The sequence below is a fragment of the Kryptolebias marmoratus genome, linkage group LG12, assembly GCF_001649575.2.
Source record: "Kryptolebias marmoratus isolate JLee-2015 linkage group LG12, ASM164957v2, whole genome shotgun sequence".
NCBI lineage: Eukaryota > Metazoa > Chordata > Actinopteri > Cyprinodontiformes > Rivulidae > Kryptolebias > Kryptolebias marmoratus.
The window spans coordinates 20,874,437-20,887,195 of record NC_051441.1 but is presented as its reverse complement, the minus strand read 5'-3'; the positions used below and the strand labels follow the sequence as shown (position 1 = coordinate 20,887,195).

At 39.9% G+C, this 12,759-nt stretch overlaps 2 protein-coding genes across 6 annotated transcripts in view; both read right to left on the bottom strand.

Moving 5' to 3' along the window:
• The window catches only part of hoxb3a (homeobox B3a), a 54,890-nt gene that overhangs the window by 34,506 nt on the left and 7,625 nt on the right, over window positions 1-12,759 (bottom strand). Inside the window, exons 1-2 of one of the 5 annotated variants that reach the window (XM_037978501.1) lie at window positions 11,037-11,173; window positions 7,846-8,258 (exon numbers count right to left, since the gene is read on the bottom strand). In XM_037978501.1, the coding sequence (XP_037834429.1) occupies window positions 7,846-8,258; window positions 11,037-11,136 (513 nt within the window). In that variant the 5' untranslated portion in view covers window positions 11,137-11,173. Of the gene's footprint in view, window positions 1-7,845; window positions 8,511-11,013; window positions 11,174-12,759 lie in introns of those variants that run through there. The other 4 variants (XM_037978502.1, XM_037978503.1, XM_037978500.1 and 1 more) reach the window with 4 other exon arrangements.
• The window catches only part of hoxb4a (homeobox B4a), a 5,534-nt gene continuing 1,554 nt past the window's right edge, over window positions 8,780-12,759 (bottom strand). The window contains exon 2 of the mRNA XM_017434431.2: window positions 8,780-11,607. Within this exon, the coding sequence (XP_017289920.1) occupies window positions 11,306-11,607 (302 nt within the window). The 3' untranslated portion in view covers window positions 8,780-11,305. The remainder of the gene's footprint in view (window positions 11,608-12,759) is intronic.

The following is a 12,759-nucleotide window of genomic DNA, read 5'->3' as shown; positions in this document are numbered from 1 at the left end:
ATATATATATATATATATACGCAACGCACACACACACACACATATATATATATATATATATGAAATGAGTGACTGAGCTATTTGTGGTCTGTGGTGACTGTGTGGTTTGTGGGATCCGTTAGTCCGTGATGAATGAAGACAGGTAGAGTTGTTCTTTCTTTCTTCCGTCTCGTTAATGATTAACTACTTTGAATAAAAAGAGAGAAACTGAAAATGTCTCTTTGTTAAAACAAAGAATGGCCGCAAAATTAAACTGTCTAATAGGTGATTAAGTGATCTCACAGACAACCAAAAATCTATTATTATTATTATTATTATTATTATTATTATTATTATTATTATTATTATTATTATTAGTCTACAAAAAATGCCTGGAGGACCGGGCATAGACAGACACACGTCAGAAACAAAGAAGCAGAGACAGATTGCTCGAGACCAGACATCGTCATTCTCTGGCCGCATGTAAATTTGTTTTGAGACAGAATTATGCCTAAAAACGGATTGCAAATAGGGTTTTCTTGTGCGCGGTGTGTTTTGCCACAAAACTCTGTCCCTTTGCCTGTTGTTCTACGTTACAGCATTACTGTCACCAAACTATAACCAGAAAGGGACTGATTAGTGTTTAATTAGAAAATAGACTGCATCCAGAATCCTCGGACCTTAGTGGGGCGATGCTTTTGGACGAGCAGTTGTGATTTTGCCACTCATGCGCCGAATCTGAATGTCTGTCAACCTGAACGTTGGCAGACTGATAAAACTTGAAAGAAAAGCCGCTGCTTTACATGCGGGATAGGGCTTCATACGTCAGTTTCTGTCCTGTTATTTACTTTCTCTGACTAACAACAGTCATTTAAGACGGTCCCTCACATTTCTGAAACATGCTGTGGTCTTTTAACATAGTGATACTTTCAATATTTGTTTTTTAATATAATGATTGAACAAAATCGCAAATTACTCGTTACATTCTGGTTAGAGATAATGTAAAGTTTCGTTTATATATATATATATATATATATATATATATATATATATATATATATATATATATATATATAAACCACACGCATACAATGACCAATCTGGAAAGAAAAAAAAAAAACACATCAAACAACATGATCTGAAATGTTCAACGTGTGATGGGGTTTGAGTCTAGGTGCATCGTGTCTTTTAGTTTTGAACCCACTGGATCCGAGCAAGCGCTTGGGAACATGAGTCCAATTCAGATAATTGACCCAGGAGTTTTCCTTTTTTCCTTTTTTAAGTGGCTGTAAGTGCCAAAGCAGGTTAAAGTTCTGATGAAATACACACTTTTAAACGTGCTACAAAAACATTATACAAATATAAAAGGTGATTTAAAACTGTTTAAAAAAGTTTCTTTTTAGCTGTTCTGAAAAAGTGTCATATATTTATTTATTTTTCTGGAAATTAAATATTATTTAAAAAAACAGCAACTGTTTTTTTTTTTTTTGTTTTTGTTGGTTTTTTTGTTGTTGTTGTTTTTGTTTACTTTATGTGCCTTCTAAAAACTACCCGTGAACAAAAGCTTAGCATTTCTTAAAGGAATGCATATCACCCATCACCTTTCAAGCCAGAGTTTTGACTAAAATCATTTTACAATGAGAAATGATGGAGTTGAACAAAGGAATCAGTCTGCATTGTGCATGACTCTCAACTACTACTACATCACATTTCTAGCGGCCATTTTGAATTGATGAACATTAAATGTTTATCACTTGTAGAGGTACATCCAATTAGCTTTTTTTCAAGTTTTTTTTTTAAATCTGCCCAGTGGTTCATGAGTCAAAGTTGACTCTAAATGTCTTTTTTTCTCCAAAATTGTTACCCTCCCCTGGCCTTCAGGTCAAATTGACCCAAAGTTACAAGGGCTTCTCTACCTCTCTTCTTTCTCTCTTTTGAAGGCTTCAGGCTGGTTAAACAAAGATCTTACGTCATTTGTGCTCAGAGTATATGTTGAGGTGACATTTGGCTACTACCACCTCAAATGGTATCTCTCTATCTGTAAAAATGACTGCGTTAAAGTTATTTAAGGTCAGTTGACTGTGGAAGCCATCTTGACTCCAAAAGCTAATTCCTTGTAGTGGTGATTATTTTCTGAACATTTCAATATAATCCACCCAATAGTTCAGGCAACATTTTGCTAACAAACAATCACAAAAACGGACAAAAATAAATTAGTCCGCCTTTGCCTTCTTTCGGCGGGCGATAGCAAACCATAACTGATGTGTTGTATTAACTACCTGAGCAGAAGCTTGTCGTTGTATGTTAATATTATCATTTGGAAAGCAGAAACAAAACACAAAGAGAGAATCGTTGATCCTGTAACATCAGGTCTCATGTACAAGCTCAACATTTATCTTACAGCCCACATTTATCACTCACATGTAACGGATATGAGCGCCACTGGAACCTACAATGTCAGCATCGTCACAGTGTAGACCTGTGTTTCAACTACAGTTTAATGCTGCACAACAGCCTGTCTGATCACGTCAGTTAAAAAAATCTAATATATATATATATATATATATATATATATATATATATATATATATATATATATATGTACACACATGAACTATGATGGACAAGCATGGGGAAGGCTGATTAATTGATCAACTAATAATTGATATATATATTTTGAAATTGAATTGAATTTGAACCTATTTAAATAATGCAATAAACATGACATATAATAAAAGTAATAATAAAAAAAATAAAAAGAACATTAAGTAAAGAGTTCAGACAGAAGTAGGAAGAAGCAATCCCACCCCTTATCTACCACTTATACAGTAGTAATTGTTCGTTACGCCCTGTTTTCTTCTATCACAAGTTCTTCTTAGAATTCTACAGTTCTTTGGTTATGCAGCTCCAGCAACATTTAGTCTGTTCCTGTATTTTCTACAGACTCAAACGCACTGCAAAGTCAGCTGCCAGTATAAACAAACATGGAGCATTAATAATGAGATTTACATTTTTCTTCCCGCTCGGTGGGGTCACTGATGTGGTCATTTTCAAGCCAGTTATTAATTAGCTCACTATTCAAAAACAACTAATCCCGCGGACAAACAAGGCGCAGCAGCATCACACACTAACGGAGATGAACAAACTGTGTGTTAATGCGCGTGTGGCAACTTGGCAGCCATTATTTGGCTCTGGCTTTTTAATACTTAATACATGTCTACTTTTAAATGGCTCGCAGGGCCTCTCTTTCACTATCACACGCTCGCGCGCGCGCACACACACTAACCAACGGGCACACACCCGCCGTCCGCTTTTGCAGCCATATATCAGCAAAGACCTCCTCCTGCAGCTCGCACGCCTTCACCGTGACCTCCTCGCGCTCTTCAGAATAATAAATTTCTCTGGCAACACTGATGCAACGAGCCAAAGGAAAGAAAAAAAAAATCGAGGAGCGATTTGTCTGGTAATTAGCAAACCAACATGAAACTCTCTGAGCCAGTGTGGCGCGTGCGTCGCTTAAATCGTGTACAACAACACACACGCAGCATCTGGAACCTATAGGCTATCCTTGCACAGTGCTTGCCCACACATGCACACACACAGTGCAGCAGAAACCAGGTCAGACAGAGAGCGCGAGCCTGACCGGCTGCTTTCATGTCACATATTACAGATGATCCACAGAAATTACACAATAAACTACTTTTGGGTGGAGAGAAGTGTCAGAACACATCATTAAGCTTCAAATCAAAGATAAACGTGCAAAATGCAAGACAAAACAACTGCCCATTTCAAGAAAGAAAAACTCAGTTTTAAAGCAGAACAATAACAAACTGAAGACAAATACAGCTACGTCCTACGATTCTAACAAGAAATGCCTATACTTTGTTGTATAAACTGTACACAAAGTGTAAAGAGAATCAACATCAAAAGAAATGTTAAAGTTGCTGCCAGTGGCTCATTGTGGTCACTATTGTAACCACCCATCTGTGTCTGTCCCTCCCTGACTGCCAAGTTAATGAGACGCAGACAGAACCAAACTGAAAAGTAAGTCTCAAGCAAACACAGTCTCTGTGTGAAAATCGCAAGTTGGATCATAAACCTCTTTAAACCATAAGCAGCAGAAGACTCTGACAGTCAAACAAGTGAATTTTCATGTCCGTGGTGATTTATGTAGGGGATATGACAAGTTAAAAGACAGTTCACTACCAGTTTTAAAGACAATATTTGAGCTAAATTATAACTGAGTCTGTGTTGAGCGTTGGCTGTGAACTCTCTGCATTCCGGGAGGATTAGCAGTAAGAGAGACACTGGGTGAAGGGAGAATAAAATGCCTACATTTTGCTGTAGCCTATAGTTTGTATATTTAACAAAAGAAGTTATTGTAACAAGAATTTGTTTGCTAAAGTCTTAAAATCTAAGGCAGATTAAGAGGTACAGTGACGTCATCAACTGTCAGTTGAACAGTCGGTGGGAAAAAAATCAGTAAAAATCACAAATTTCAAACTGTGATTGCATGACAACTGTGTAAAATATCAAAATGCCAGTTCAGACATGTAAAGTCCAACTTTATATGTCTTGTTTGAACTTTGAATGATGTTTCTACATTGAAATTTGTCTGAGCTATAGAGTTCCAAATAGCTCGGTTTTCTCTCATGTTTCGCCAAAATCCAATTGATCTCCTTTTTTTCAAATTCAGTCTACACTTTGTGACATACCACTACCAAAAGTCATAGCATGTTTTCATGTTTTATTTAAAAGCTGTACAATAAAATAAAGACAAACATAGGTAAAAGCATAGTACTGAGGGCACTTTAGTGCTTATACATTGGCATTGTTGCATAGTGACAGCAGCTCTAAAGATTTCCAATAATCCTGGTAATATCAGAGTGTTGTGACCTCTAACCAAACTTCTCTTAAAGCCTTTCAGAATGAGGGTGTTGAAGCATTTCATCCCTATATTGGTCTGAGTGAACTTTGATAAAAAAAAGATTATTAAAACCATAAAGTGCTAAGCAAAACGGCTGATAGATAGAGTTCTAGCAAATTCAATGAAAGGCATCTGAACTTCTAGATAACAAAGAAAGATGGTCTAATAAACCTCCAGCAATAAGTAACAAGTTTGGTTTCATTTGTTCACTAAGATCCCAAGAACCCTGTAAATGATCACTTTTGATTATCTTTTTAACAAGTGAGATTCTCTTTGAGTCTAGACACAAATTCTCTACCAAAAAGGCAAAAAACACAAAACAAATAAAACAAAAGCAAACAAACAAACAAAAAAAGTTGAAGATGCCAACAAACTTTGGAAGATGCAAATCATGCAAATATTATTGATGGTGTAAAATTCTTGACAAACGTTATTTAGCACAAGCTATAGCATGAGAAACATGCTGCATACAGTTATCCACATTCATGTTTTTCTTCCTCTGATTAGTTGGTGTGCAGCAACAAACACTCCTCCAAGATGGAGGTCAGATTACCATTCTGGAAAATGAACAGCAGCCTGATATACCAATAAATAATGGAGGCTGAATGGGACAAAATAGCTTTTAGAGAAAAATGATCATAGCTGTGTTTGCCTGGATATAAATTATTGCCCTCTCTTTTGTCAGATCTGTGTCATGTTTTGAAACTGTTGATAACATGATATTGTGTTAAACTCTCACAATACTAACAAGGCTTTAAGTCGTCTAGAAGCTAAAGAGCCTTTCAGAAAGCCTGTCAGAAGCAGCAGCATGTATTTACTTTCAAGTCGAGCACAATGCCACACATTCTTTTTGTTCCAATCATCTGAGTGACCTGACTGACACCTGAGTGAGCATAGGTGGCACCAAGAGGGGTCCAGGGGTGGCAATGGCCACCCATTTAAATTTGCTGACCCCTCTTGGTGAAACAATCTTATTCTCCTGAGTCCCAAGCTATTGTTTGGTGTGGGCTTTTAGTGTCCTCTATATAGGATTAGTAGGACATCATAAACATAAAAAAACAAGTATAGTTTTTGAACAATTAGTTCATTTAAGAATAAAAACACAACTTAAAAGCTAGTCTCCCTAGATAAGGACATAGAGGCTTAAGTTTAACAGAATAAAATGTGGTTCAGAAAGCCAATGTTCCCAAATCAGAATGCAGTGTCTAAGGACATTATAATATATATAGTTTATTCTAATTTTACCAAAAAGAGGACAAACTTCCATAAGTTGAGGTGTGACTCTGATGCTCGACTGCGAACTAACTAAGGCATGATTGAGACCTACTTGAAATCTTGCAGCCCTCAAATTTTGCTGAGACCTAACTGAGACCTGACTGAGACCTGACTGAGACCTAGGGCCGACCTCCCTGAAACCTTACTGCCCTCAGCGTGTCATTTTGAGAATGAAGACATTTTGCAAATGTTCATTATTTAACATTACTACTATGGTTTTGTGAAATGAAAGTAAGCCAATAGGTTGCAACTTAGCATTGTCAAGGTGGATGGCTTGTATGTCTGTCTGCCTGTCTGCTTGTTTGTGTGTGGGAGAAAAGATATGACTCCCTGCCCGGGTTAGAGTGCCCTGAACTCGGCCTGTTATGACAAAGTGGCCTGAGGGTTCTGCAGGTCTGGGAATGTCCGAGGGAGCTGAGGGTCTATCAGCCTTGCGAGGTCAAGGGGGACCAGGAGTTGTGGGAGGGAAGGGGGTAAGTGCTGTGTGTGTGTGTGTGAATGTGTGTTCGGGAGGGGGGGTCGGTGGCAGGGGTCAGTCTCTGCCTTCAGAGCTAGTGGACCTCATCGGTCAGAAAAACGTGTCCCCTGGTTGAACCCTCTCTGCAGTCGCTGCATGAACATTGATTTTTATTCCTTCACCTTCTTTTCTCTGTCTTTTCTTGCCCCTTCTCAGTACCCTACCACTTGTATTTCTGCCATTTATTTCTACTTTCTTACCAAAGCCCGATGGTCTGCCTGTTCCTATGAGCCCCCCTTGCACCCTGTAACCGTGGCGCCTCCAGTTTTAATTCACGGCCAGATTGATTTCTGAAGAGGGTCAGGCTTTCTCGGTTCCTCTGTTGCTCAGATCAGCAGACAGGAGGCCCGAGTCGCGCACTGCATCCGGCGATCGTTCGCAATTCATTAAGGCTTTGCAGAGCCTTTTTTTTGAGGCAAATTGTTTTTGAAGCGCAACCAAGAGAATTTCCATTAAGCACCGCTTGCTTCCTTGCTTTATTTTTTTCTGTTTTGACTTTCTCCTCCCCTAGAGCACATCCAGCCGAAAGCGTTATTATTCATGTTCCCTCCGCAGTCTCCGTGGCTTGTTTGCACCTGGCGGACAACACACAAACACGCGCACACACACTGAAGGACTGAAGCAACACCCATCAACACAACAGCACAAACGAGGATTCAGTCTTGATCCATTCTGTCAAACAGTCGAAATTTGCTGAAGAATTTGAGCACTGATCACGTAGTTAAATAGCACCAAAAACGCACATTTGGGTGAATAAAATAATAACAAAAACGAAGCACCTCAGATTAAGTCCTCTTCAACAACCCACTGCGTAAAAAGAACCACACTTTACGCACAACAACAAACGTGTGGAGCAGTAACAGTAGCAAAAGCAGAGGTGGGAACAAACGAATCGAAGGCGACCAGAAACATTTTTACAAACCCAGGAGAAAACAGAACATCTGTGGGCAGTGCGTGCAAACACAGACACACTTTCCCAACACACGTATTTTCCAAGTAAAACATCGCGCTCAAATCAAAGGCCACAAAGGCCTCCTTTCTTTGACCTCACCAAACGCGCACGGGGCAATAAAACCATAAAACTCCTCTCTGAACCAACACACTCACCAGAAACAGAAATGGCAACATGAAACCTCAGGCCTCTTACCTTGATCACAGCTTTCAGCCTCCTCGGGACCATGTTCCTGTGCGTTGTGCGGGCTCTCTGACTGCCTGGACTGCGGGAACATTGAAGGAGCTTTCTTCTCTCTACTGAGGAACAAAAAACTTGTTTTCTTCTTCTTATTGTTAGATACGTAGGGGTGTAAAAATAGCTCGCTGATGGTTTGGAAGGGGAGGTGTGTATGTGATAAAGCATGTTAATGTGCATGGGTGTGTATTTGCGCGTGTAAAAGTGCGTGATTTCTCCTTTTTTTTTTGAATAAGGTGGGAATGGGAGGTGGTGGTGGTGGTGGGGTGGGGGCCTTCCAAGAGTCTTCCAAGACATCTTCTTTTTCTTTTCCCTTGTCTGTCTGCTCTTTGCCCTCTCCTCTTCCCTGGCAGAAGGAGTCCTGTGTGTGGCTGCCGAATGACAATAGAAGAAGAAGAAAAAAGAAGAAGAGGCGTTTAAAGAAGAACAAATGATTAATGATTTTTTTCTTGAATAATTCTCGCATTTTTCTTGAGGTGCTGTCCCGTCTGTCCCTCTGTCCTGCTCAGGAAAGAAAAGCGGTGGACATGTTAGCAAAAGGTGGTGGTGGGGGGTCATCTTTACAAATAAAATCTGCTTTAAGAGAAGCAGCAGAAGGTCCGTCTGATATAGGAGGTTACAAAAGGCCACTAAATTATATATATATATATATATATATATATATATATATATATATATATATAAATGTTAGTGTGTCTACATATGTGTGTGTTTGTTTGTACATATAAATATAAAACAGTGTGAAATCTCTTTGTAATGCGGTACAAAGCAGATAAATGGGCAGAGGGAGTCAGTGTGGCGCGGGGCCCGAAGAGAAATCAGCCAACAAGTAATGGGGAATCTTCTTCGGGCCGAGGAATACGAGCGGACCAATTTGGGGGGCACACTTTTCTTTTTTTTTGTTTAAAGTTCATCGAGAGGATTGCTATTTTCTCCTGCTCCCCCCCTCCGTCCCCTCCATCGCGCTCTATATTTTTCGATACCTGCTCTAAGAAAAGAAAATGAAAATTAATACGGTAGCCGTGCCTCACAAAAGAAGCCATTCGTCTTGTTGATTATCTATTTGGTTGTCAGGGTTTGAGCTATTGCGTCGGCCCGCTCCCTTTTTTGTAATGTGTAAAAAAAAAAAAAAAAAAAAAAAAAAAAAAAAAAAAACATGCGCACATAGTACCTGTCCAAAAAAAGCGATAAAAATGCTTTCCCAAATTTTCGCTCATTTAAAAATACAAGATCTAAAGAGGGTGGAGGAAAAAAAATAGATTTAACTTTTTGTTCCTTCTCTTAAAAAAATAAAAAATAACAGACTCAGTGTAGAGAAGGAGAGGAGAGGAGGAGGAGGGGTGGGGGTTTAGACTTCGTGTCAGGCCGGTTCGGGCGGATCTGAGCAGCCGTTAAATTAACGGGAGAACGGGAGTGAAACGGAGGGACGGGCTTGTGATTTAAAACGAGATTACAGGACGTAATGTACCGAGATCACTCATGGCCGGGACAGATTAATCATCACGGCCTCGTGATTCCTGCAGACAGCTCGCTGCGTATTTGCAGGTCAAAAAAAAGAAAGAAAAAAAAAACAGCTGGGATGTTACACAGAAACTGTTGTGTTGTATGTGGAAAAGGCAAGAGGCTGTTTGTTTACACAAAGCTCACATAGTATGAATTGAACAGAGTCAATAATTTGCAAAATTATCAGAAACATAACCAACGTGACCATGATGGTGAGGACATGCGCACAGCTTCTTTACATGATAATACGTAGCCTAATATTATCAACATGTGCAGCAATTATCTTTTAAATAAAAACTAGAATAAGAAAGAAAATGATCGATTTTAGTCATTTATTTATATTTACAAATAACAGAAAGGTATAGACAGCGAGGAGGCAGAGAAAAGAGAAGCGTTCACATGTTCATCATAATAATTATTAATATCAATTTCAGACTGAGACTGGAAATCGGAATGTGAATAAAAAAGCATCAAACAGTCAGAGAATAAAGCCAGAGGCACAGAGTGGAAGATCAGAAAAGAAAATTTTCTTTAAAAAAAAGAAAAGAAATGTGCGCTAATTTAAAGGGCAAGAAATGACAGGAAAAAAAAATAATTCAATACTGTCCATGAAATGAGAAAGTCTTTTTTTTCCTTTTACTCTGGCTAAAATAGCTGCTTATAATTAAATTACTTTATTACATACAAGAAATGAAAAGCGCTTTTTGTATTGAATGAAGTAATAATAACTCAAGAAGCCGTCACTTCATTAAACACGAAAGAGAAAAACTAAGACATAAAGCATATAAGATATTTACAACTGAGGTAATAGAGGTAATACATTATTTAGTGCTGTGTTTATTTGGTGCGGGTATTAGTGGCCTCTGTTTGGCAAGCTTTGCGCACCGTTTGGTGACCAGAGGGGGAATGTCTGAGAATAACTTCTTGTCAGCTTCATTCATGACAGATAAAACTGAACACGAGCGCTGCTTGTCACTCTGAGCAATAAAAAAAACCCCACAGAGTACCTTTGTACAGTCACTACTGAGGTCAGAAATAATTGTGAGAACATTTTTAAAGATTTTGTCTTGAAGCGAACTGCTCTCTTGGATTCTTCCGGCGATTATATTCAGAGCGCAAGGATGCTTTTTCTTTGTTTTTAGTCCTCTGTGTGTGTGTGTGTTTGGGAGGGGGGTTGGATCTTCAGGAAACGAGAGTTCCATTTATTACACATGAGTGAACAGGGGGTGTGGTGTGTGTGTGTGTGTGGGGGGGGGGAGTAGGTGGAGTAATGGGCAGAGCCGTGTTTTGTAGCCCACACTGTAAACATAAATAAAAATGAGTTCGAGTTAGGTTTGATTAAACAAGAAAATGAGAGGTTATCTTCTCAACAAAACAAAAGAAAGCAAAGAAAGAAAAAGAGGAAGAATAAAAGGCCAAGGGCGAATGAAAGCTAAATTTAAACACCACGCATATGAGGGCCATCGTTTCAAGCTTCTATTTTCTGCTCAGATGAAAGAAAGAAAGAAAGAAAGAAAGAAAGAAAGAAAGAAAGAAAGAAAGAAAGAAAGAAAGAAAGAAAGAAAGAAAGAAAGAAAGAAAGAAGAATGGCTGTGTTTGGAAGCAATGAGCAGCAGTATTTACTCAGTTCTGTCTCCTTTGCCTACTTGTGTTCACGTCAGATTTTTTTAACAGAACTCTCCTCCTTCCACCCTCCAGCGTCCTAACGGCACAAATCATGCTGTCATCAGGGACACCTCTCCCCATCTACAGAGCACAGGCATTATCCAGGTCCAAAGTGCAGTTTCCGGTGGTTATACACATGGTTACCCCTTCAGTGTTCAGTTTGGGAACAGGAAGGCCAAAAAAAAACAAAACCAAAAAAAAAAAAAAAAAACAAGTGGACAACACTCTGCCAAAGAGCCACAGAGTCGCGCTATAGGGGTCCCGAGGAGCGGTTCTGGGAGCCGGCCACAGTCTGGGAACACGTGGTGCCGTTTGTGCCCGAGCGGACCTTGGTGTTAGGCAGCTTGTGGTCCTTCTTCCACTTCATCCTCCGGTTCTGGAACCAAATCTTGATCTGCCGCTCCGACAAGCAAAGAGTGTGCGCGATCTCCACCCTGCGCCTGCGCGTCAGGTACCGGTTGTAATGGAACTCTTTCTCGAGCTCCAGAACCTGTTGGCGCGTGTAGGCCGTCCGCGAGCGCTTCGGCTCTCCGCCCGAGTAGCTGGAGTTCACTGTGGGAGAACAAAGGGGATGGATTTAGGAGGACGAGTACAGAAAACTGCTCCTGGGGAAATACACACAAGAAGAGTGTTTCGAATCCCTATAGTTTATGTTAAGTATATCCGGTGTTTTAATAAATATATTTTTTTAAACATACTCTAATAATAAAATTCTGACAAAGAAGAAGAAAATCAGTCAGAAATAGCTTCATACAATAAAGGCTCGCGCTCTAATAGAAGGACTTAACATCTTATCAACATCTAAAGACGAAAAGCAGCCATGTTGTCCAACAGTGGGAGCTGAAACAAACAGAACATTCACTGCAACTCGTTTGTTTCGCAGAGCTTCTCTTTGCTTTCTTCAGAAAGCGATATCGGGGTAAATATATTGGCAAGTAATATCCACCGGTGCCCCCCAGTGCCCCCGTCACCCTCGCAGGTGTGAATCCAGAGCCAGCCGTCCAAACGGTCGGTGTTGTGTGGACATCTGTTCCGCCGACGGGTTTACTCCAGTTTTCCCTTTCATTCCTATCATTTTAAGCAACATATCTTGATGGCAATGTTTCAAAGAAGAAATAAGATTGATATTCTTATGTTTTCTTTTCCGTTTTTTTTTGGTTTGGTTTGGTTCTTTTCAGCCGAGTAAACGCGTCTTCATGGCCGAATATCAGCACTAAAGAAGATTTATTTTGCCATCGGTAGGAAAATAAGATGACACATTTGTCAAACCATAAAACTGACTTCATACTGTACACAGCCTTTTATTATTCTGGGCCAGAATTTGTACATTTCAGTCATGGGGGGAACACACAGCCATGATGGCTGGATAGGCTAAATATGTTCTCCATCGAGAGGTGGTGTAGGTTGTTGTTGGTGGTGTGTGTGTGTGTGTGTGTGTGTGTGTGTGTGTGTGTGTGGCAACAACAACTCGACACAACACCCGGTTAGAAGGGTTGAAAAAGGAGCCTTCAATGTGGACACACGAGCTGAGCACTCGTTCTTGATGTTGTCTTCCTTCCAATGATCCAAAAGCAGACGACGGACTGATGGTGGCCATTGTCTGCGTTGGAACTGGTCCAGGATAAAGGTGGAGGCGCGCGCTGAGGGAGGGAGAAGGGCGGGGGGCGGTGGTAATGAGCGTGTGTGTGTGTGTGTGTGTGAGAG